Here is a 23,624-nt window from a genome sequence, read left to right as displayed (position 1 = left end):
CGAATTTCAGTAGGAGCTTGATCAGAAGTATCTTGATCATCATCATTAACTTCCTCTCTAGTCGGTGCAGGCACCTCAGGAACATTTTCTTGAGTTGCGCCATTTTCCGGTTCAAGAGGTAATACTTCATCAAGTTCTACTTTCCTCCCACTTACTTCTTTCGAGAGAAACTCCTTCTCTAGAAAGGATCCATTCTTGACAATAAAGATCTTGCCTTCGGATCTGAGGTAGAAGGTATACCCAATAGTTTCTTTAGGGTACCCTATGAAGACGCATTTTTCTGACTTGGGTTCGAGTTTTTCAGGTTGAAGTTTCTTCCCATAAGCATCGCATCCCCAAACTTTTAGAAACGACAGTTTAGGTTTCTTCCCAAACCATAATTCATACGGTGTCGTCTCAACGGATTTCGACGGAGCCCTATTTAAAGTGAATGCGGCAGTCTCTAAAGCATACCCCCAAAAAGATAGCGGTAAATCAGCAAGAGACATCATAGATCGCACCATATCTAATAGAGTGCGATTACGACGTTCGGACACACCATTACGCTGAGGTATTCCAGGCGGCGTGAGTTGTGGAACTATTCCATATTTTCTTAAGTGTGTGCCAAACTCGTGACTCAAGTATTCTCCTCCATGATCTGATCGCAGGAACTTGATTTTCCTGTCACGTTGATTCTGAACCTCACTCTGAAATTCTTTGAACCTTTCAAAGGTCTCAGACTTGTGTTTCATTAAGTAGACATACCCATATCTACTCAAGTCATCAGTGAGGGTGAGAACATAACGATAGCCACCGCGAGCCTCAACACTCATTGGACCGCACACATCAGTATGTATGATTTCCAATAAGTTGGTTGCTCGCTCCATTGTTCCTGAGAACGGAGTCTTGGTCATTTTACCCATGAGGCATGGTTCGCACGTGTCAAATGATTCGGAATCAAGAGACTCTAAAAGTCCATCAGTATGGAGCTTCTTCATGCGTTTGACACCTATGTGACCAAGGCGGCAGTGCCACAAGTATGTGGGACTATCATTATCAATCTTACATCTTTTGGTATTCACACTATGAATATGTGTAGCATTACGCTCTAGATTCATTAAGAATAGACCATTCACCATCGGAGCATGACTATAAAACATATCTCTCATATAAATAGAACAACTATTATTCTCGGATTTAAATGAGTAGCCATCTCGTATTAAACGAGATCCTGATACAATGTTCATGCTCAAACTTGGCACCAAATAACAATTATTGAGGTTCAAAACTAACCCCTTAGGTAAATGTAGAGGTAGCGTGCCGACGGCGATCACATCGACCTTGGAACCATTACCGACGCGCATCGTCACCTCATCCTTCGCCAGTCTCCGCTTATTCCGCAGCTCCTGCTTTGAGTTACAAATGTGAGCAACTGCACCGGTATCAAATACCCAGGAACTACTACGAGTACTGGTAAGGTACACATCAATTACATGTATATCACATATACCTTTCGTTTTGCCGGCCTTCTTGTCCGCTAAGTATTTAGGTCAGTTCCGCTTCCAGTGACCACTCTCCTTGCAATAAAAGCACTCAGTCTCGGGCTTGGGTCCATTCTTTGGCTTCTTCCCGGCAGCTTGCTTGTCGGGCGCGGCAACTCCGTTGCCGTCCTTCTTGAAGGTTTTCTTACCCTTGCCTTTCTTGAACTTAGTGGTTTTATTCACCATCAACACTTGATGTTCCTTTTTGACTTCTACCTCTACTGATTTCAGCATTGCAAATACTTCAACACATTAGGCTCGTGCACATGTACGACCCCTATACTTTTGAAGCAAAGATGGAACGTACACCGGTACACGTACATTACCTTCTAACTGCAAGATGAAAATAAACATACCTTCTAATGGCTTGAGAACGTTGTATTGGATTAGTTAATTGATTGCTTCACTGGAGAAATTTAGCCCTCGAGAGCTCATTTCAAGGGACAAAACGTGCACGCGCATGTATGTACAACGTACCGTCCGCGTCCGGGCAGCGCAACTAATGTGCACCAGTGACTGCACATGTCCTCGGTTCTGTGTACTGTATGAATGTATGATGATTTGTACGTGGCCAGGGATCTTCACGTGAGACGGTGAGAATACAAGAGATCGTCCAGCCTTTTATTGATCAAACCATTACTGTTACTATTGGTGCTACAAGTACCTTGAGGAAAATCGGAAAAGAGGTGCTGGTACAAGTACATCATAGCAGTAGATCAGTAGTGCACCCTGCGCCCGAGTTTATTAGTCACTCTCGTATTTTAAGCCAGATTCTGATCATCGATATGGATAATATAGTAGTATAACATATACTATATCATAAAAAATACCTTCAGGTTTGTATTCCATGATGTTTCAGATGATATAATTTTTGTGACATATAGTTTGCACCGTATTAATTCAATTTACAGGTTAAATTTTAACCTAAAATAAGAGGGGACATAATAAATTCGGACGGGGAAAGTATTGGCAGAATATTCTGTTGTCCTAGCTAGCTACCATAGGGATCTCAAAATATGAATGCTAATTAAATTGCACTCTTTGCATTGCAGCTAGCAGCAGCAAGATCCTCTTGGGATCTGAGAGAGCATACATGCACATGCCTAGCTTTGCTAGGGGGTTGCCTAATTCTCGTTTCTCATCACGTAGTAGTACTACGAACTTATTATACTTAAATACCAAAGTTAGTGCTCAAAAGGGTACACTCGTGATGAAGTGATAATAGTATGATCATAGATATATTTTCACACGCCTCTCAAAAGGGAGCCGAGTTCCACTATATTTCATAAGGAACAACAATTTGAAATACAAACTAAGTTCAATATACACTACCATGAGTAAATTGCATCGTTAATATATTATTAAGTTGGCATGGAGACCGGAAAGGTCCAATTCTTACATTGAAGAAGAAGAAACAAGACAGCATATGTCCTGAGATTTCTTCGAGCAGAACAGTTTTTGTAATTGGGTAGATGAACCCTTTAGATTCATTTTGTTAAATCTCGAGAACCATCGATGTAGCTATACCTTAAATTAATAAAGATAGCCATGATGACCTTTTTCTAGAAGAAGGTTGAACAGTGGTATTAGTTTGGTACATCATCTTTCAAAAAAAATTGAACACAGTACAAGATAGCTGGCTGTAGGCTATAGTATGCTCTTATTACTACTCTCATATTTTAGGTAATATTTTGACCATAAGTTTTGGACCCCGATAAATTTTGAATGTTCGGATTTTAATCATGACAACCCGAATGTTTTTCATGACAACTTTATTTCACGCGAGGTGGCAAGTTTAGTTGGTAAATATGACAATTTACAGAAAAATTGCCATGTTTGCCAAATAAACTTGCCAACTCACGTATACTTGCCTTGTTTTCCAACTAACTTGCCACCTCCGGTCAACTAAAGTTGCCATGAACAACATTCAGTTTGTCATGCTTAAAATCCAAATATTTGAGATTTATCATTTCCATAGGTTTAATAACAAATAAAATATATAACTTATATGTAGCAAAAACAATACTAGTCAAATATGAACCCAACAATATTTTTTTTGATGATATGCACTAGTCAAATATGTGGTTCAATTTTCACCGAAAATACAATGGGGACCCAAATATGATGGGGACAAATAATCTCAGACGGAGATAGCAGTTGGCGTTTCGGCCAAAGAGAAAACAAATTGTTGGATGATATCCTCATGATGATGATTGATATCCACCCGAGCTCAGACACAATTGTACATGAACGTACTTGATACGTTTTCGAACAAGAGCGAAAGTACTTGATACGTTTTTATGCAAGTAGCCATTTAGTGGTGTACTGGTGTGCACCAGGGAGCGATCTACTGTCTGCTCTGCCGTGTACGTACCCGTTCCCAATTCTATGATATCTGATTCAGTGCAAGCTGTCCATGTACGTACACAAGATCTCGATGACCCCAGGATAGATTATATACGTTGTCGTGAAAGTAACCTCGATTAATCAATCACCAGTACTTGTGGTACTGCTAGTCCCTTCGACTAAATCTGACAAAAGGTATTCTACGGGAGTAGTACATCGTAGCAGTAGATTACTAGCTTGTGTATTTTCCTAGTATACGGATCTGAAAATCTAAATGCTAGAATACACTCTTTGCATAGCAGTTAGCAGCAGCAAAGGGTATCCTTGAGATTTGATGAACATGCCTCTTGAGTTTTTCTTTTTTTGAAAAGGAGGATAGTCCCTGACCTCTGCATCTGGACGATGCATGTGATCATTTTATTAATTATTCACAGATGCCATATAAAATAATACATCAGTCAGTCTGAAGCCACCATCTAGGTAACACTTGTTGCTACTATTGTTTCATTGATGAAGATGTGCCAAATTTCTGGGCCTAATACCAAATGAACATCGCACCAAATCCTAACATCTAAAGCCGGATGTCCCAGCCAAGCCACACACAGAGACTGGGTCCCATACCGGACTGACGCACTCTCAGAGGTTGCCGGCGCCATCTTCCACCGGTCCATCTCCAGAGCAGAAACTGGCCCGTCAACCTTGCCTGGCCTGTCGTCGACGCCACCACGACGCCAACCAACTCCACCATCCTGCACTTATCCGTCCACACGCGCCCGTCGCCGAACCTCCTCAGCACCATGATACTAGGATCCGCCGTCGGCCTTGCGGTGGATGGCACACCGCTCTTTGCCAGCGACTTGCCTAGCTAATTAAGTTTTCATCTCTCGACGCGTGCGGCAGCACGAAGAGAAACCGAATTCCGTGCTAAAAAGGAGAACATCGTGATAAGACTAGCCACAATGGGAGTAATTTCAGCAGTAACTTTAAGTCCAACTCAGCAAATTCTTCTATGTGGCAATGAGTTAATGAAGAGAGAGGTAGTTCTAGTAACTTAGCTAGTTACTGTAACATCACATGTCCCAATGCAATATGAGTCTATAATTTAATAAATAAAGCTTTGCATGACACCACACCTATGTTACTACCCACTATGGATGTAGTAATATAGTCTAGAAATATGTATATGTTACTAGTGTATGTTACTCTCCACTGTGGCTAGTCTAATACAGCTGGTACTACTGCATTTGGGCTGTAGTGAAATTTTCATATAATACGTTTGTCATAGAGTTATCTTGTGAAAGAATAAGTGGAAGGACGGCAGAATTGTTGCCTCTCTTTTTTATGACTATTAAAAATATTTTATGGCTTTCTAATTCTCACCCACCTCTTGAAGTATATATTGCTATAAGAGTATCTTCAATGTCAACCCGCAAACCTCCCGTAATGGTCCGGACCATGTTGTTCAGACCGCGGAAATCATCCAACGCAGGCCTGTATCGGATCGTGTGGCGGTCCGAACGTGATTTCTTCTGCAAACCGGAGACAAAACTATAGGAGGTTTGCGGGAGTCCAGACCAATCCCAAGCCTGTTTCTGATCGTTATGGCCCATCAAAAACTCCTCACCCCTCCCACGCGTTTTCAGTTAAGGTCACTTCAGAGTGTCAGCGTCCGCATTCATGCCCGTCTCGAGCGGACGCAATCGCTCACTGACGCCGACATTGAAGCAGCGCGCCGGCCGAGATAGCCGTGCGAGTTGTATAATTACTGTTACTGGCCGAGATAGCCGTAGCAGCACGGTGTACAGTGCCTAGCTAAGTGGTGCAGTAATAATATCACGAGCGAGCTCATCACGTACTACTACCTAGCTACAAGTGGTCACGTGCATGCATGAGCAGCTGGTTGACGGACACATCATTCATGCATGCATCCAAAGCTAGCTAGGGTTCGCGACGGAACGATCCCATGCATCGATATAGGTTTAAATTGCATGATGGGATTATGTATATGTATGCCTGGGTGTGCACACGTACTTTGCTTGTGCGTCTCGAGTTCAACTGGTGTTGTGTAGCCACGCCAGCGTCTCGACCGCTCACAACGGACCACATGATGCAAGTTGACAACTTGTCAATTTCTACGTGCGTCGGCATAGAGCTTGAAAGATAGTTCAGGAAAGGGTACCGATTGTAGTCTGCATCAACGATATTTGAAAGACGAAACATTTGTCGGTTTCGTGATTCGCGGATGGCAGGTATGGTTTTCTCTTTCGACGCCTTAGTCCTGATGCGATGCTATATCTGGAGTTCGATGGCGTGTCCAGAGTGTTGCCGCAGTCTGATTCGTTCAACGGTAAAGGTTTCACTTTTGGTGAGCCACCTTCGAGGTCTGCAAAGTTGCATGTCAATGATGGAGCCGCATCAAACTTGGGTGAGGAGATGATTCGTCATTATATTTTTTTAATGGTGTCGGAGGCAGGTGACGAGTGCTGGTGTCAAGCTCAGAGATATTCTACTGTCATTTCTGTTTTTCATATCGATCTTTAAGTGACTTATATTTTATGACATGAATAAGACATGTATTACCATATAACAGAAAAATATACAACCTGAAACAGACGTCTTGGGATGGAGCCAAGAACGTCGCGGGGACAGTTGCTTGGCAAAATGACAAAGCCATACCATATGTACAAATATCGATGGTATCTTTATCCGGGAGAAACTACCATCCAAAACTAAGTAGTCGATGGCCGCACGAAAAAGATAGTTTTTTCGCGAATACGCAAAAGCTTTGCATATCTTTGCATTGATAGATAGAGTAACAGTACAGTGCGGTGTTACAGATCAGAGACAGGGCGGCTAATCGACTCATACACAAGGCTGGCGAGCTTCATGGCCGTGGCACAGCGGAGCGGCCGGGTGTGCCTCCCAGCGACTCCATCATCTACGCTTGTGGTATGCGGAGGGCCAAACCCATGGCGCCGGCGCGTGCCCAAAGGCGCGCCTCTTCTTGAATCAAATGCACGGCTCGTCCTACCGCTGGCCGATCGCCCTCAAATAGGCAGTCGTTGCGGTGCTTCCATAGGTGCCAGGCGGTGAGTATGGCGAGGGAGGCAAGTCCGCGTCGATGGGCTGTTGTGGTGCTGGAGATGGCCGAGGATAGCCAGACGGCGAACTCGTCGTCCCACTGGTAGAAAAAGGGCTTATAGTCCCGGTTCGTAAGGGCCTTTAGTCCCGGTTCCGGAACCGGGACTAAAGTGTCGGTACTAATACCTCCCCCCTTTAGTCCTGGTTCAATCCAGAATCGGGACTAAAGGCCCTCCACGTGGGCAGTGCGTAGAGCCCAGTCAGGAGACCCTTTGGTCCCGGTTGGTGGCACCAACCAGGACCAATAGGCATCCACGCGTCAGCACTTCTGTGGCTGGGGTTTTTGTTTTTTTTGAAAGGGGGGGGTTGGGGGTTGGGGGTTTTGGGGGATTAATTTAGGTGTTTCATATATTGTGTTAGCTAGCTATAATTAATAGAGAGAAGTGTCCTCTGTTATATCCGTGCTTGGTCGACGCTACGTACTATACATACGTATAGAGAGGACTAGACACGCTAGCTAGCTAGTAGGCAAACGAAGGAAACAGAAGATCGTCATGAACATATATGCATACAGAGAGAAGTGATATCGACCACCTCTCCTTCTCCGAGAGATTGGTCGAACAACAAGTTCTCGTATATCTATCTGACACTACCGGCTACATATATACAATAATTATCTCCTACAAATATAATCATACGGACTCAGGGTCCACATAGAATTCTCCGTCTTCAGGGATCACGTGGTCAAGAAAGAATGCCGCCAATTCCTCTTGAATTGCTCGCATGCGAGCTGGTGCTAGGAGTTCATCCCGCTTCCGAAACATCTAATTTGAAGAAGGGGTTCAATACATATATATATATATATACATATATATATATATATATATATATATATATATAAATGAAACTCAACACAAATGATGGTAATAAAATAAAATTGTGAATGTTGTTATTTACGTACTTCATATTGTTCGTTAGAGTACCCGCCCCGCTCACAGGTCGTGTGGCGGATGGACTCGCAGATGTAGTATCCACAGAAATCATTCCCTTATTCCTGCCACAACCACTTTACAAGAAATAGAGGTCAATCAAACTGATAAGCAAGAATGCTAAATGGTATTGATGAAACTAGCGCTTGAATCACTAGGAGATGCGCGGAACATGCTACTATAGTATTTACTTTCGGGTGTCTAAATTCCAGCTCCTTCGGCAGTCCCGGAACTGTTTTGGTGAATTTTCTCCAAACCCTGCCGGACAAAGAAAACAATTACTTGATATCAGGAAATGAACAAAGTTACTGATATGGTGGATAATGATCGATTTAACTTACTTCTTGAGGATTTCAGTCATGTCCGCATACTCCTGGGGATCTTTTCGTTTAGAGTCCAAGACGGTTACTACTCCCTGCTCAAGCTTAATCTCTAGGAAAATATAGTGGAAACTGCACACACATGCATAACTCATGAATTACATTACTATAACCTTGACTAATATATAAGGGAAACCGAATACGCACAAGACAGTAACACTCACCTGAAGTTGTAAGGAAAGAGTATTATATCTTTGTTTTGATTTATTACGAACGATCGTAGCAAGTTGGCCTCGGTAGCCGCGGCATGAAGTTTAACCTGAGTTGCATCTATGAGATATGTGTTAATGAACCCAATATCACCGACTTGTCTTTTCTTCAATTCGGCGATCTTCAATCTGCATAATATAGTGAGGATGATTATAAATACATGCAATGAAAGAGCTAAGCTATATAGAGAAACTTAATGACAGAAGTAGTACTACTTACAGACAGTAGCAGGCGACCGTTGTTTTATCGAGGGCCAATTGATTGAAAAATGATAGAACTCCTCAAATGGAACAGGCAACAGATCAATTCCAATGAGGTCATGCTCCTTTTTAACTTTCACATACAAAATACTCCTTCCCCCAGAGTCTCTGCAGATTTTCAAGTACCAATCATGCAATCTTCGCATCATCGTTGATAGAGATCTTTCATCTTTGATGAGAGGCTTCCCGTACTCGTATCTTTGTATCTGCACGTCCATGGGTTCATAATGTACTTCGTTGGGCAGGTAATCTGCAAGATTGCTATAACCGGGCACCATCCTCGGATCATTAGCGACGTTGTGGCTAGGCACCTTGAGCGGGGGGCACGATTGCTTCGCTTGTTCGCCGAGCTGGGCAATTTGTTTCCCAGCTCGTCATTCTTTCAGCCTTTGATCACTGACAGTACTTCCCGACCGCTCCGCTTCGGCAAATTCCTTTCCAATAATGCGGTCATAGTTTCCTTTCGGCGGATCAGACTTCGGTGGTTTTGTCAGGGCAGCCAGAGTGCGCTTCACTTTCACCCGATCTACCTTCTCCTCCGGAGGTGGATGTTTCTTTGCTTTCACCCCTTCAAAGAAGTTCCTCACTTCTTCTCGCGCGATCTCGGCGTTCTCCTCTAGGGTCCTCTCATATGGTAACTTCTCTAGAGTCTTCAGAGAAGGACCGAATCTGTATGTCCTCCCGCCTCTAGTTGTACTGCTAGACGCCGACCGAGCAGACGGAGCGGTTGTCTTCTTTACTTGCTTAAGAGGCAGAGAAGAAGGACTACGACGCGCCGGAGCAGCTGGAGCGGCGGCAGGTCTCTTCCGCCCTTGCTGACGAGGCGGAGAAGGAGGAGGCTGGCTGCTCGGGCACGTCGGCGCAGGCGGAGAAGGAGGCGGAGTGCCGCCACGCGCCGGAGAAGGAGCCGGCCGAGGGCCCCGATCGTCACTCGCCGGAGGAGGAGGCGGTGGAGGCGGAGTGCCCTGACTCGCCGGAGGAGGAGGAGGAGGCGGTGGAGTCCAGTTCGGAAGGTTGATGAGCTCCTTCCGCCATAGGCATGGAGTCTTCAGAGCAGACCCCAGCCGAGTCTCCCCTTCACCGGTAGGGTGGTCAAGCTGGAGGTCCTCAAATCCCTCCGTTATCTCATCCACCATCACCCTAGCATATCCTTCTGGAATCGGCCAGCAGTGAAAAGTTGCGCCGGGTTCAGTAGGATAAACAGAGCCAACAGCCGCCTTGACCTTCAAATTCATCCATTGCGTTATAAGGTGGCAATTTTGAGACTCCGTTATAGCATCCACGGGATAGCTGGCAGGAGCCGTCAAGGCATGCTCCAGCTGAAGCAGCTCGGTGGAAGCCACGCTGCTTCTGCGCTAAGATGGCGGGGTAGCTTCGGGGGAGGCTTCGGCAGTACGTTTGCTGCGATTTGCTTCTCGTTCCTCTATCGCGTCTACCCTTGCTTGCAGCGCCTGTATTTGGGTCTGCTGCACTTTTTTCCTCCTCTCATGGGATTTGTAACCGCCTGCGTCCGGAAACCCAACCTTCCACGGAATGGAGCCTGGCGTGCCTCGTGTCCGTCCAGGGTGCTCCGGATTCCCGAGGGCCATTGTGAGCCCGTCGTTCTCTCTGTCTGGAAAGAACGTCCCTTCCTGCGCTGCTTCGATATACTGCTTAAGCTTACTGACTGGTATGTCCATTTGATCGTTCGTCCAAATGCACTTCCCTGTTACAGGGTCCAGGGTTCCGCCAGCCCCGAAGAACCAAGTCCGGCAACGGTCTGGCCAATTAATTATCTCTGGTTCGATCCCTTTATGAACCAGATCATTCTCAGTCTTGGACCACTTAGGCCGGGCTGCGAGGTAGCCACCTGACCCCGTGCGACATCTTCTTACACTTTTCTGATGTCTTGTGGGCCACAAATGCAGGCCAGTGATCTCTGATCTTCTCATATCCGCCCTTGAATTCTGGTGTCTCATTATTTTCGACAAACTTATTCAGCTCTTTCTTCCACCTCCTGAATAGTTCTGCCATCCTCTTCAGAGCAAAAGACTTGATTAATTTCTCTTTAACTGGGTTCTCTGGATTAACCTCGGGCGGTAGGGTGAAATTTGACTTCAGCTTAGTCCAAAGATCATTTTTCTGCATATCATTGACATAAGACACCTCAGGGTCTTCTGTAGCCGGCTTAAACCATTGCTGGATGCTTATCGGGATCTTGTCCCTAACCAGAACCCCGCACTGAGCAACAAATGCGCTCTTTGTCCGGAGGGGTTCAATAGGTTGGCCGTCGGGCGCGATTGCTATGATCTCAAACTTTTCATCCGAGCTCAACTTTTTCTTCGGGCCTCGTCTCTTTACCGAAGTTGTGCTCGATTCGGAGGACTAGAAAAAAGAACAAAGACTTAATTAATATGTGTACATACCAAAACAATGAATGCATCAATCAGCTAGTCAGCATAGGCTTAACTAATATATATACCTGGCCGGACTTGGTTCGGTCACCGGAGCCGTCATCACGGTCTCCTTCTTGCACCGGCATTGGGTCACCGGAGCCGTCCTCATGTTCTTCTTCCTGCACCGGCATTAGGTCACCGTAGCCAGCTTGTTCACCCTCTCCTTCCAGACCATCGGTTTCATTGAGAAACAACGAGATGGCATCACTTCCTTCTGCGATTATGTCCCTCAACAACGCTTCTTTTGTTGCTTCGTCTAGGGCGGTGTCCATAGTTTCTACAAATATTTACAACATGGCAATTATTATTCAAACATGACAGATGGATATATTAGTGCCAAACGTAGAACTAGCTACCTAATCATAGTAAGCTATCGGGAGGGGGTATATATCGACAACGACGACACTACATCTATGTCCCTCGACGACCCTCGTTCCCGATAAAAAAAGAGGAAGAAGAAGAAAAAAAAGAGGAGAAGAAAGAATAGAGGAGAAGAATCTCCTCTATTCTTTCTTCTCCTCTTTTTTTCTTCTTCCTCTTCTTTTTTTTATCCTCTTCTTCCTCTCATGTTCGAGAGGATCGCCGAGGGGTCGGGAGGTTGCCTAGTGTCAAAGGATTCAACAAAACCATGTCTTCATCATTAGGCGAAAGTAACATGTGCATGATGGTACGAAGCTCTTCAAAGTTGTTCTGGAACAGAGTCCCAGATAGGATAATTCGCTTTTTGGTACAAAGTTCAGAAAGAGCCTTCCGAATATCGCTATTTGGAAGGCCTTTGCTGAATTCGTACCAAAAGGCGGATTATTCTATCCTGGACTCCACTACAGAACAACTTTGCAGAACTTCGTACCAACATGCCCTGGCTACTTCCGGCTAATGATGAAAGCATGGATTTCTTCAATACTTTGACACTAGGAAACCTCTCTCGATCCCTCGGTGATCCTCGACCCCTCGAACCCTCGACGACCCTGGAACCCTTGACCCCTAGACGACCCTCTTCTTCCTCTCATGTTCGAGAGGATCGCCGAGGGGTCGGGAGGTTGCCTAGTGTCAAAGGATTCAACAAAACCATGTCTTCATCATTAGGCGAAAGTAACATGTGCATGATGGTACGAAGCTCTTCAAAGTTGTTCTGGAACGAAGTCCCAGATAGGATAATTCGCTTTTTGGTACAAAGTTCAGAAAGAGCCTTCCGAATATCGCTATTTGGAAGGCCTTTGCTGAATTCGTACCAAAAGGCGGATTATTCTATCCGGGACTCCATTCCAGAACAACTTTGCAGAACTTCGTGCCAACATGCCCTGATTACTTCCGGCTAATGATGAAGGCATGGATTTCTTCAATACTTTGACACTAGGAAACCTCTCTCGACCCCTCGGCGATCCTCGACCCCTCGAACCCTCGACGACCCTGGAACCCTCAACCCCTAGACGACCCTGCTGGAACCCTCGACCCTCGACCCTATAGAACCCTCGAACCCTCGACCCTGAAACCCTCGACCCTTGACCCCTTAACGACCCTCGACCCTCTACCCTAGTTCCCGACCCTCGACCCCTCGGCGATCCTCGACACCCTCGTTCCCGATAAAAATTAAGAAGAAGAAGAAGAAGAAGAAGAAGAAAATAGAGGAGAAGAAGAAGAAAATAGAGGAGAAGAAGAAAGGAATAGCTAGAGGAGAAGATCGAAGAAAAAAAAGAAGAAAAAAAAGAGGAGAAGAAGAAAGGAATAGTGGAGAAGAAGAGAAAATAGAATATTCTATTTTCTCTTCTTCTCCACTATTCCTTTCTTCTTCTCCTCTTCTTTTTCTTCTTTTTTCTTCTTCTTATTTATTTCTCCTCTTCTTTTCCTCTCCTCTTCTTCTTTCTTTCCTCTTCTTATTTTCTTCTTTCCTATCCTTCTTTTTCTAAAATTGTAACTTTTGCATATATAAAACTCTTCTAAAATTGCAACTTTCTATATAAAACTTTCCTATCGGGAGGGGGAGAAGATCGAAGAAAAAAAAGAAGAAAAAAAAGAGGAGAAGAAGAAAGGAATAGAGGAGAAGAAGAAAAAATAGAAAAAAATTTCTATTTTTTCTTCTTCTCCTCTATTCCTTTCTTCTTCTCCTCTTCCTTTTCTTCCTCTCCTCGTCTTCTCCTTCTTCCTCTCCACTAACATAAAATGCACTAACCTAAAATGCAACAAACATAAAATGCACTAAATCAATAAACTAACCTAAAATCAGTGATAAAATGCACTAACCTAAAATCGATATCTACTAACAACTTAAAAAAATTAGTACATATATGAAAAATGCATATATGAAAAAAAAACATCATCATATCATCAACAGAAAAAAACATCATCATATCATCAACAGAAAAAAAACATCATCATATCATCAACATCATCATATCATCAACCTAAAATCAGTGATAAAAAGGGCGCCGGCGGCCGGACCAAAAGTGGCGGCGTGTGGTCGGGGCGACGGCGACGGGGTTAGGGAAGGGGCGGCGCGCGGCGGGCGTGGGGCGGGGCGGGCTCGGGGACGGGGCGGGGCGACGACGCGGGGACGGGGCGGGCTCGGGGACGGGGCGGGGCGACGATGGGCTCGACGACGGGCTCGGGGACGGGGCGGGGCAACGGCGGTGGGCGCGGGTCGACGGCGACGGGGTCAGGGAAGGGGCGGCGCGGGGCGACGACGGGCTCGGGGCGGCGCGCGGCGGGCGCGGGGCGACGACGGGCTCGGGGCGGCGACGACGACGACGAACGGCCTGGGGGCGAATGGGAGCGGTTGGCCAAAATTTCACAAGTGTTGGCTTATATAGCCAGAGCAATGGTCCCGGTTCGTGACACCAACCGGGACTAATGCCCCTCTTTGGTCCCGGTTGGTGCCACGAACCGGGACCGAAGGCCAATTTTCAGCAGCCGAAAGGGCGGGAAGCGGCGGCCTTTGGTCCCGGTTGGTGGCACCAACCGGGACTAAAGGGGGGCATTGGTCACGGTTGGTGCCACGAACCGGGACCAATGCCCCCTTTAGTCCCGGTTGGTGCTACCAACCGGGACCAATGGCCTTTGCTGCCCCGCGCCCAAAAGTTTAGTCCCACATCGCTAGCTGAAGGGCGCCGGCACTGGTTTATAAGCGCGGGTGTGCCTCCCCATTCGAGCTCCTCTCTAATGCAGGCTTTCGGGCCTAAACTTGCTACTGCCTGTGGGCCTATTGGGCCTTCTGCGGGCCTGAATCCTGGCCCATGTAGGGTTTCTAGTCGTATTCAGGCCGTGGAGGCCCAGTAGGAGGCATTTTTTTGGTTTTTTCTTTTTCCTTTTAGGTCACAAAAATTATAAACTTTCTGTTAGTGCCATTAGTTTTAAATTTTGAATAGTTTAAATTTGAATTTTTAAAAATTTGTGTGAATCACTAGTTTATGAATAACTTTACTATAAAAATAGAATTTTTTCTATTTATTTTTTATTTATACTTACAACTAAATACTTATAGTTTTTTAGTGATTTCTTTTTGATTTTAGGTCACAAAAATTATAAACTTTCTGTTAGTGCCATTAGTTCTAAATTTTGAATAGTTTAAATTTGAATTTTTAAAAATTTGTGTGAATCACTAGTTTATGAATAACTTTACTATAAAAATAGATTTTTTTTTCTTCTTTGCTATTTATTTTTTATTTATACTTACAATTAAATACTTATAGTTTGATTTTAGGTCACAAAAATTATATTATTTTTGCTATTGAAGAATATTATAGTTTTATTTTAGTTGATCATAACATAATATTTTAATTGATTGTTTTTATTTTCATAGAAGTTTTTTAGTTCATTCTGTTTGCTATTAATTCATTCTTTGAGCTAAATAACTCTGAAATTGGAAAGCATTTCAAAATGAACTCTGAAAAGGTTGAAAGTTGGCATGGTATCATCATTTCACCCACATAGCATGTTCCAAAAAGTAGAGAGGGTTATGACAAAAACTTGATGCACTTCGTGTACAAAATGGACAATCACTTTCGAAGTATCAAAGTTTCAAACCATAAGACATGAAAGCATTTCAAATGAACTCTGAAAAAGTTGAAAGTTGGGATGGTATCATAATTTCACCCACATAGCATGTGCATGTACAAAACGGACAATGGTAGCATGTTAGTCTGTTACAAATTTGGCATGGTATCATCATAATAGTTGTGGGAGAAAGTCTTCACTTTTTCTTCGCTTCCTTATCTTTTCTTTTTCTCGGTTTGGTAGACATGTCCTTCACATAGATAACCTGTGCCACATCATTGGCTAGGACGAACGGTTCATCAGTGTACCCAAGATTTTTCAGATCCACTGTTGTCATTCCGTACTGTGGGTCTACCTGTACCCCGCCGCCTAACAGATTGACCCATTTGCACTTAAACAAAGGGACCTTAAAATCAGGTCCGTAGTCAAGTTCCCATATGTCCACTATGTAACCATAATATGTGTCCTTTCCGCTCTCGGTTGCTGCATCAAAGCGGACATCGCTGTTTTGGTTGGTGCTCTTTTGATCTTGGGCGATCGTGTAAAATGTATTCCCATTTATCTCGTATCCTTTGTAAGTCAATACAGTCAAAGATGGTCCCCTGGACAACAAGTACAACTCATCACAAACAGTGTTGTCACCTCTGAGATGTGTTTCCAACCAACTGCTGAAAGTCCTGATGTGTTCACATGTAATCCAGTCGTCGCACTGCTCTGGGTGTTTGGAGCGCAGACTGTTCTTGTGTTCATCGACATACGGGGTCACCAAGGTAGAGTTCTGTAGAACTGTGTAGTGTGCTTGAGACCAAGAATATCCGTCCCTGCATATTATTGAGTCTCTTCCAAGAGTGCCTTTTCCAGTCAGTCTTCCCTCATACCGCGATTTAGGGAGACCTATCTTGTTAAGGCCAGGAATGAAGTCAACACAAAACCCGATAACATCCTCTGTTTGATGGCCCATGGAGATGCTTCCTTCTGGCCTAGCGCGGTTACGGACATATTTCTTTAGGAGTCCCATGAACCTCAAAAAGGGGAACATATTGTGTAGAAATACGGGCCCCAGGATGACAATCTTGTCGACTAGATGAACTAGGACGTGCGTCATGATATTGAAGAAGGATGGTGGGAACACCAGCTCGAAACTGACAAGACATTGCGCCAATCACTCCTTAGCCTTGGTACGATTTCTGGATCGATCACCTTCTGAGAGATTGCATTGAGGAATGCACATAGCTTCACAATGGCTAATCGGATGTTTTCCGGTAGAAGCCCCCTCAATGCAACCGGAAGCAGTTGCGTCATAATCACGTGGCAGTCATGAGACTTTAGGTTCTAAAACTTTTTCTCTGGCATATTTATTATTCCCTTTATATTCGACGAGAAGCTAGTCGTGACCTTCATACTGAGCAGGCATTCAAAGAAGATTTCTTTCTCTTATTTCGTAAGAGCGTAGCTGGCAGGACCTTTATACTGCTTCGGAGGCATGCCGTCTTTTTCGTGCAAACGTTGCAGGTCCTCCCGTGCCTCAGGTGTATCTTTTGTCTTCCTATACACGCCCAAGAAGCCTAGCAGGTTCACGCAAAGGTTCTTCGTCACGTGCATCACGTCGATTGAGGAGCGGACCTCTAGGTCTTTCCAGTAGGGTAGGTCCCAAAATATAGATTTCCTCTTCCACATGGGTGCGTGTCCCTCAGCGTCATTCGGAACAGCTAGTCCACCGGGACCCTTTCCAAAGATTATGTAGTGTAAATCATTGACCATAGCAAGCACGTGATCACCAGTGCGCATGGCGGGCTTCTTCCGGTGATCTGCCTCGCCTTTGAAATGCTTGCCTTTCTCTCGACATTGATGGTTGGTCGGAAGAAATCGACGATGGCCCAGGTACACATTCTTCCTGCATTTGTCCAGGTATATACTTTCAGTGTCCTCTATACAGTGCGTGCATGCATGGTATCCTTTGTTTGTCTGTCCTGAAAGGTTACTGAGAGCGGGCCAATCGTTGATGGTCACGAACAGCAACGCCTTAAGGTTAAATTCCTCCTGTCTGTGCTCATCCCACGTATGTACACCGTTTCCATTCCATAGCTGTAAAAGTTCTTCAACTAATGGCCTTAGGTACACATCAATTTCGTTGCCGGGTTGCTTAGGGCCTTGGATGAGAACTGGCATCATAATGAACTTCCGCTTCATGCACATCCAAGGAGGAAGGTTATACATACATAGAGTCACGGGCCAGGTGCTGTGATTGCTTCTCTGCTCCCCGAAAGGATTAATGCCATCCGTGCTTAAAGCAAACCATACATTCCTTGGGTCCTTTGCAAACTCATCCCAGTACTTTCTCTCGATTTTTCTCCACTGCGACCCGTCAGCGGGTGCTCTCAACTTCCCATCTTTCTTTCGGTTCTCACTGTGCCATCGCATCAACTTGGCATGCTCTTCGTTTCTGAACAGACGTTTCAACCGTGGTATTATAGGAGCATACCACATCACCTTCGCAGGAACCCTCTTCCTGAGGGGCTCGCCGTCAACATCACCAGGGTCATCTCGTCTGATCTTATACCGCAACGCACCGCATATTGGGCATGCGTTCAGATCCTTGTATGCACCGCGGTAGAGGATGCAGTCATTAGGGCATGCATGTATCTTCTCCACCTCCAATCCTAGAGGGCATACGACCTTCTTTGCTGCGTATGTACTGTCGGGCAATTCGTTATCCTTTGGAAGCTTCTTCTTCAATATTTACAGTAGCTTCTCAAATCCTTTGTCAGCCACAGCATTCTCTGCCTTCCACTGCAGCAATTCCAGTACGGTACCAAGCTTTGTGTTGCCATCTTCACAATTGGGGTATAACCCTTTTTTGTGATCCTCTAACATGCGATCGAACTTCAGCTTCTCCTTTTGACTAATGCATTGCGTCCTTGCAAAGACAATGACCCGGCGGAGATCATCATCATCGGGCACATCGTCTGGTTCCTCTTGATCTTCAGCAGCTTCACCCGTTGCAGCATCATTGGGCACATCGTCTGGTTCCTCTTGATCTTCACCAGCTCCCCCCGTTGCAGCATCACCGTATTCAGGGGGCACATAGTTGTCATCGTAGTCTTCTTCTTCGCCGTCTTCCATCATAACCCCTATTTCTCCGTGCGTCGTCCAAACATTATAGTGTGGCATGAAACCCTTGTAAAGCAGGTGGGAGTGAAGGATTTTCCGGTTAGAGTAAGACCTCGTATTCCCACATTCAGTCCATGGACAACACATAAAACCATTCTGCTTGTTTGCCTCAGCTGCATCGAGAAACTCATGCACGCCCTTAATGTACTCGCGGGTGTGTCTATCACCGTACATCCATTGCCGGTTCATCTGCGTGCATTATATATAATTAAGTGTCCAAATTAATAGAAGTTCATCATCACATTAAAACCAAAGTGCATACATAGTTCTCATCTAACAACATATAGCTCTCCAGAGCATCTAATTAATTAAACCATACATTGAAACTATGTAAAACATTTCAATGCGAAAACAAATGCGATCATAATCGCAACCAAGGTAACAATTGATCCAACGGCATAATGATACCAAGCCTCGGTATGAATGGCATATTTTCTAATCTTTCTAATCTTCAAGCGCATTGCATCCATCTTGATCTTGTGATCATTGACGACATCCGCAACATGCAACTCCAATATCATCTTCTCCTCCTCAATTTTTTTTATTTTTTCCTTCAACAAATTGTTTTCTTCTTCAACTAAATTTAACCTCTCGATAATAGGGTCGGTTGGCATTTCTGATTCACATACATCCTAGATAAATAAAATCTATGTCACGTTGGTCGGCATAATTTTCATAAACAATAAATGAACCAATAGTTATAAAGATAATATACATACCAAATCCGAATCATAGACAGGACGAGGGCCGACGGGGGCGGATACCAAAACCATCGCACTATATAAGATGCAATAATAAATGTAAGAAAATGATACAAGTATCTATCTAAACATACAAGTAAGAATATTTTTCCTTTGAGAAAGAAGATAAGAACAAGAGGCTCACCACGGTGGTGTCGGTGATGAGATCAGCGCGGGTGATCGACGGCGGTGAAGACGGGGACGGGGCGTGACGGACCGCTAAATCTAGACAAATCTCGAGGAAAATGGAGCTTGGAGGTCGAGCTTCGAGAGGAGAAAGCTTAAGTAGTGTGGCTCGGGCATTCCATCGAACACCTCATGTGCATAGGAGGTGAGCTAGAGCACCACAAAGCCCTCTCCCCCTCGGCCAGAAAAAACAGAGCACTGTGCTCTGCTCTTGCGCGAGGGGGTATATATAGGCACCTCATTGGTCCCGGTTGATGACATGAACCGGGACTAAAGGGAAGCCTTTGGTCCCGGTTCAAGCCACCAACTGGGACCAATGGTGGTGGGCCAGGAGCGAGGCCCATTGGTCCCGGTTCGTCCCACCAACCGGGACCAAAAGGTCCAGACGAACCGGGACCAATGGCCCACGTGGCCCGGCCGGCCCCCTGGGCTCACGAACCGGGACCAATGCCCACATTGGTCTCGGTTCTAGACTGAACCGGGACTAATGGGCTGAGCCGGCCTGGACCATAGCCATGTTTTCTACTAGTGTCCTGGTCAGGGATTGTGGTGGTGCAATGACACCAGGAGAGCACCTCATGCCATACCTGGCGGGAGAAGGAACATCCCGCGAGCAGATGCTGCATGGATTCTGGCTCTTGGTCGCATAGAAGGCAGCGCGGTTCATGGGGTAGGCCATGACGTGCAAGCCGATCGGCGGTCCAGCACCTGCCCTGAAGTGCAAGCCAGATGAAGAACTTGATGCGTAGAGGTGCCCATGATCTCTAGGTGATGCGCCAGTGCGGGTCTATGGCGGAGCCGGCGAATAGGGCATGATAGCAGGAGCTGGCAGAGTATGCTCCGGTGCTAGTCCAGCGTTAGGACAGGCGGTCCGCCTCATCGGTCAGGGTCAGGTGGCGAAGCCGTCGCCAGAGCGAGACGTATTGCACAGCCATGGCCGCGCCCATGGCCCCTTGGATGTCGGCGATCCACGTCCGGTTCACCAGGCCCTCCAGCACCGTGTGTGCCTTGCGTCGACGCTTGGACATCCTACAGTAAAGCAAGGGTGCGAGCTCAAACATGTTGTGCCCGTCCAGCCAATGGTCCTCCCAGAACTTGCACGATACGCCATTGCCAAGCGTCCAGGTAGTTGATGCCCTGGACCTCCGGGCAGCATGGGATGTGGAGGTGCTACCACGGCCATGTGGCATCAGTTCTCTATAGCCAGAGCCACCGTGCCCGAAGCGAGATGCCAGCGCGCTGAAGATCCGGGATGCCGAGGCCGCCAAGGGAGATGGGTCTGCAAACCCGGCGCCAATTGACCAAGTAGTGTCCGCTGCTCACGTCTTTGTGGCCATGCCATAGGAAGCTGCGGATGAGGTGGTTGATGCGCTTGAGAATCGGCGGGTTGATGGTCATTGCCAGCATGATGTGAGTGGGCATGGCCGAGAGCACGTGGCGACACAGGGCTTGTCGATCGCCCCGGGATATCATGGATGCCCACCACGGCGATAATCTACGCTCCAGCTTGTCGATGATGGGTTGCAGGGCGGTGGCGCTGGGCTTGTGGATAGACAGCGGCAGGCCAAGGTAGGTGGTGGGGAATTCCTGAAGCGGGCATGCAAAGTTCGCGGTGATCGCGGCTCGGTCCGCGTCCGCGCACTGGATGGGAGAAGCGGCACACTCGACGAAGTTGGTATGCAGTCCCGATGCGTCCCCAAAGATCCGAAATAGCTCACGGATGGCATCCAGGTCTTGCTTGTCCGGTCGGCAGAAAATGACAACGTTGTCGGCATAGATGGAGACGCTCGAGGCCATGTGCCGCTCGGTTAGTCGTTGTAGCACGCCCTGGCTAGCCGCCCGGTAGATGAGGTTGTTGAGCGTGTAGATCACCATGATGAACAGCATGGGGGAGACGGGGTCCCCTTGCCGCAGCCCAAAGCGATGGGAGATGGGCGGCCCGGGGGCGCCGTTGGTGAGGACGCGTGTGCTGGCCGTGCCAAGAAGGATGCATATCCATTCGCGCCACCGGTGGCCGAACCCCAGGTGTCACATAGTCTCCAGAAGAAAAGCCCAGGACACGGAGTGGAAGGCCCGCGCAATGTCGAGCTTGAGAAGGACCCGCGGTCTCTTGAGGTTGTGGAGTTGTCGCGCGGTCTGTTGGACGAGCATGAAGTTTTCGTGAATGCAGCGGCCAGCAATGAACGCGCTCTGGTTGGCGGAAATCATTTCTCCAAGATGGGGCATGAGGCGGAGCGAGAGGATCTTGGCGAAGAGCTTGGCAAAGAGATGGATCAGGCTGATCGGCCGGTAATACGAGTGCGTGCTTGCGTCTTGCCTCTTGGGTAGCAAGAGCAGGAGTGCTTCATTGAGCCGCTGAAACCCATGGCCATTGAGGGAGTAGAGCTTGTCAAATGCAGCGACAAAGTCATCCGTGATGATCGTCCATGAAGCACAGAGAAATTCCGAGGTAAACCCGTCGGGGCCAGGGGCCCGGCCTTTCGGTAGCTGCCGGATGGCACCCCAGATCTCGTCCTCCGAGAACGGGAGCTCCAGATCGTGCAGCTCAAACGATCGAGGGTCGAGAGCATCGAGGTTAATGGAGGTGGCGCGCTCACTGCTTGAGCCAAGAATCGTCGTGAAGTGGTCAAACGCCGCCTCGGCTATCGTTGCCTGCCCTAGCATAGGGTTGCCTGCGACCCACAGCCGGAATATGTGGTTCTTTCACGCGCGCTGAGCAGCATGAAGGCGGAAGAAAGTGGAGCTCGTGTCGCCGGCCTTGAGGAAGTTGAAGCGCGCTCATTGCCGGGCGAGAGAGCGCTCTAGCGACGCTAACCCCAAGTACGAGGCTTTGAGCTTCCATCGGAACCAGGCCTCGACGGGTGATAGAACTCTCATGTCCTGCGCGGCATCCAACCTCACGATGAGCTCCCGAGCCACGAAAAGTTGCAGGGAGACGTTTCCCACTGTCCTGGAGCCCCAGTGCTGCAGGCACCTGGCGGTGGCACGCGGCCTTGTGAAGATGCGCCTGAACGGGCCTGGCTCGTGGGGTGTGGAGGACCAAGCCTGCGCCACCGTGTCGTGGTATTCCGGGAGGGAGGGCCAGAACCGCTCGAAGTGGAAGCGCCTATGCTTGGAGGATCGAGGGAGGGCGTCGATGTAGAGCAGAGCGTGATCCGAGGCCGCAGATGACAAGCAACTGAGCATGTAGATTGGATGATCGGACGCCCACCCAGCAGTGCAAAGCACATGATCAATGCGCTCAAGTGTCGGGGTCTCGCGCTCATTAAACCATGTGTAGCGGTGGCCATGGCGATATAAGTCCCTTAGCCCCTCATCCGCAATGAAGTGCCGAAATCGGCGCATGGATGCTCGATGGAGGTTGCCATTGCTTTTGCCCTCTGCGGTCGCGATCATGTTGAAGTCACCCCCAATAAGCCAAGGGCCGGCGCAGCAGGATCTCATATCGTGAAGGTTAGAGAGGAATGCGATCTTGTCTTGGTCTTGTTGTGGCCCGTAGACCCCAGTCACCCACCAGTGCGGGCTGCCGTCTCGTGGGGACACCAACGCGTTGATGAAGTGGTCGGCGATGGTGGGGTGATAGAGGGAGACGATGTCGTTCTGCCAGGCGAGTAGGATTCCACCGCGCGTGTCCATGGCAGGAAGGAAGAAGTAGTCGGCGAATTGAGCACCCACCGTTTCGCAGACAAGGGACGACGAGAAGGCAGAAATATTTGTTTCTTGGAGGCACACAATACATGGGCTAGCGGAGAGGATGACGGAGGGGACGGCGCTGCGTTTGGCGGGGCAGTTGAGGCCTCGCACGTTCCAAAAGATAACACATTGGTCGTACTCCATAAACACACATAGAAGTCCTCGGGGGTCCGTGACCGCGTGAGTCATGCTTTATGCTTTCGCAATGAGGGCTGAGGGGGCCTGCACGGCCTCAGATGGGTTGGCTGGCACCTCCCAACCATGGAAGTCTGCGAGCACGGTGATCGTCTCAACGGCCAGGGGACGGTCGAACATGTGTGCATACTTCTCGAGGATGGAGTCAGAGATGGGCTCATCCTCCTACAGCTGGCCGAGCCGTCGAAGCAAGACCCGCTTTGCCTTCATTTCAGAGTCGAGGCCCCTATCCACCTTAGCAATCCACCCACTGCGCCTTGGTGTGTAGTACAGGGGGATGGCGTTGCGTCATCGACGCGACGTTGGAGGGGGAAGCAGTGGCACGTTGGGTTGCTGCACAGAGGAGATGAACCGCTCTAGCTGCTCCCAGGCCGTGCGATCGGAGCAATCGGCAGTCTGGATGGCGCCCGGATTGCATGGGGAAATCA

At 47.4% G+C, this 23,624-nt stretch overlaps 2 protein-coding genes and 1 long non-coding RNA gene across 3 annotated transcripts; all 3 read right to left on the bottom strand.

Moving 5' to 3' along the window:
* Positions 1-7,568: 7,568 nt before the first annotated feature.
* LOC147960984 (uncharacterized) lies at positions 7,569-8,226 on the bottom strand. The gene is made up of 3 exons (XR_015610214.1): positions 8,128-8,226; positions 7,909-8,013; positions 7,569-7,771 (listed from the first exon to the last, which is right to left on the bottom strand). It is a non-coding gene; the product is annotated as an uncharacterized LOC147960984 (long non-coding RNA).
* A 12,279-nt stretch (positions 8,227-20,505) lies between these two features.
* Positions 20,506-21,195, bottom strand: LOC147960983 (uncharacterized). The gene has a single exon (XM_087533614.1). It carries the CDS (start codon positions 21,193-21,195, stop codon positions 20,506-20,508), a length of 690 nt encoding a protein of 229 aa, XP_087389740.1.
* An 891-nt stretch (positions 21,196-22,086) lies between these two features.
* On the bottom strand, positions 22,087-23,145 carry LOC147960982 (uncharacterized). Its single transcript, XM_087533613.1, has one exon. It carries the CDS (start codon positions 23,143-23,145, stop codon positions 22,087-22,089), a length of 1,059 nt encoding a protein of 352 aa, XP_087389739.1.
* Positions 23,146-23,624: the final 479 nt, after the last annotated feature.

Source organism: Triticum urartu, chromosome 7A, assembly GCF_056163025.1.
Source record: "Triticum urartu cultivar PI428250 chromosome 7A, HENAU_Tu73, whole genome shotgun sequence".
In the NCBI taxonomy this organism is placed as follows: Eukaryota; Viridiplantae; Streptophyta; class Magnoliopsida; order Poales; family Poaceae; genus Triticum; species Triticum urartu.
Note: the sequence above shows the minus strand (reverse complement) of the source record. Positions and strands in the feature narration are given on the sequence as shown.

Bases quoted from the DNA above. Each gene is read 5' to 3' on its own strand.
- LOC147960983 (XM_087533614.1), bottom strand. From the start codon at position 21,195: ATGCTGTTCATCATGGTGATCTACACGCTCAACAACCTCATCTACCGG.
- LOC147960982 (XM_087533613.1), bottom strand. From the start codon at position 23,145: ATGGAGTACGACCAATGTGTTATCTTTTGGAACGTGCGAGGCCTCAAC.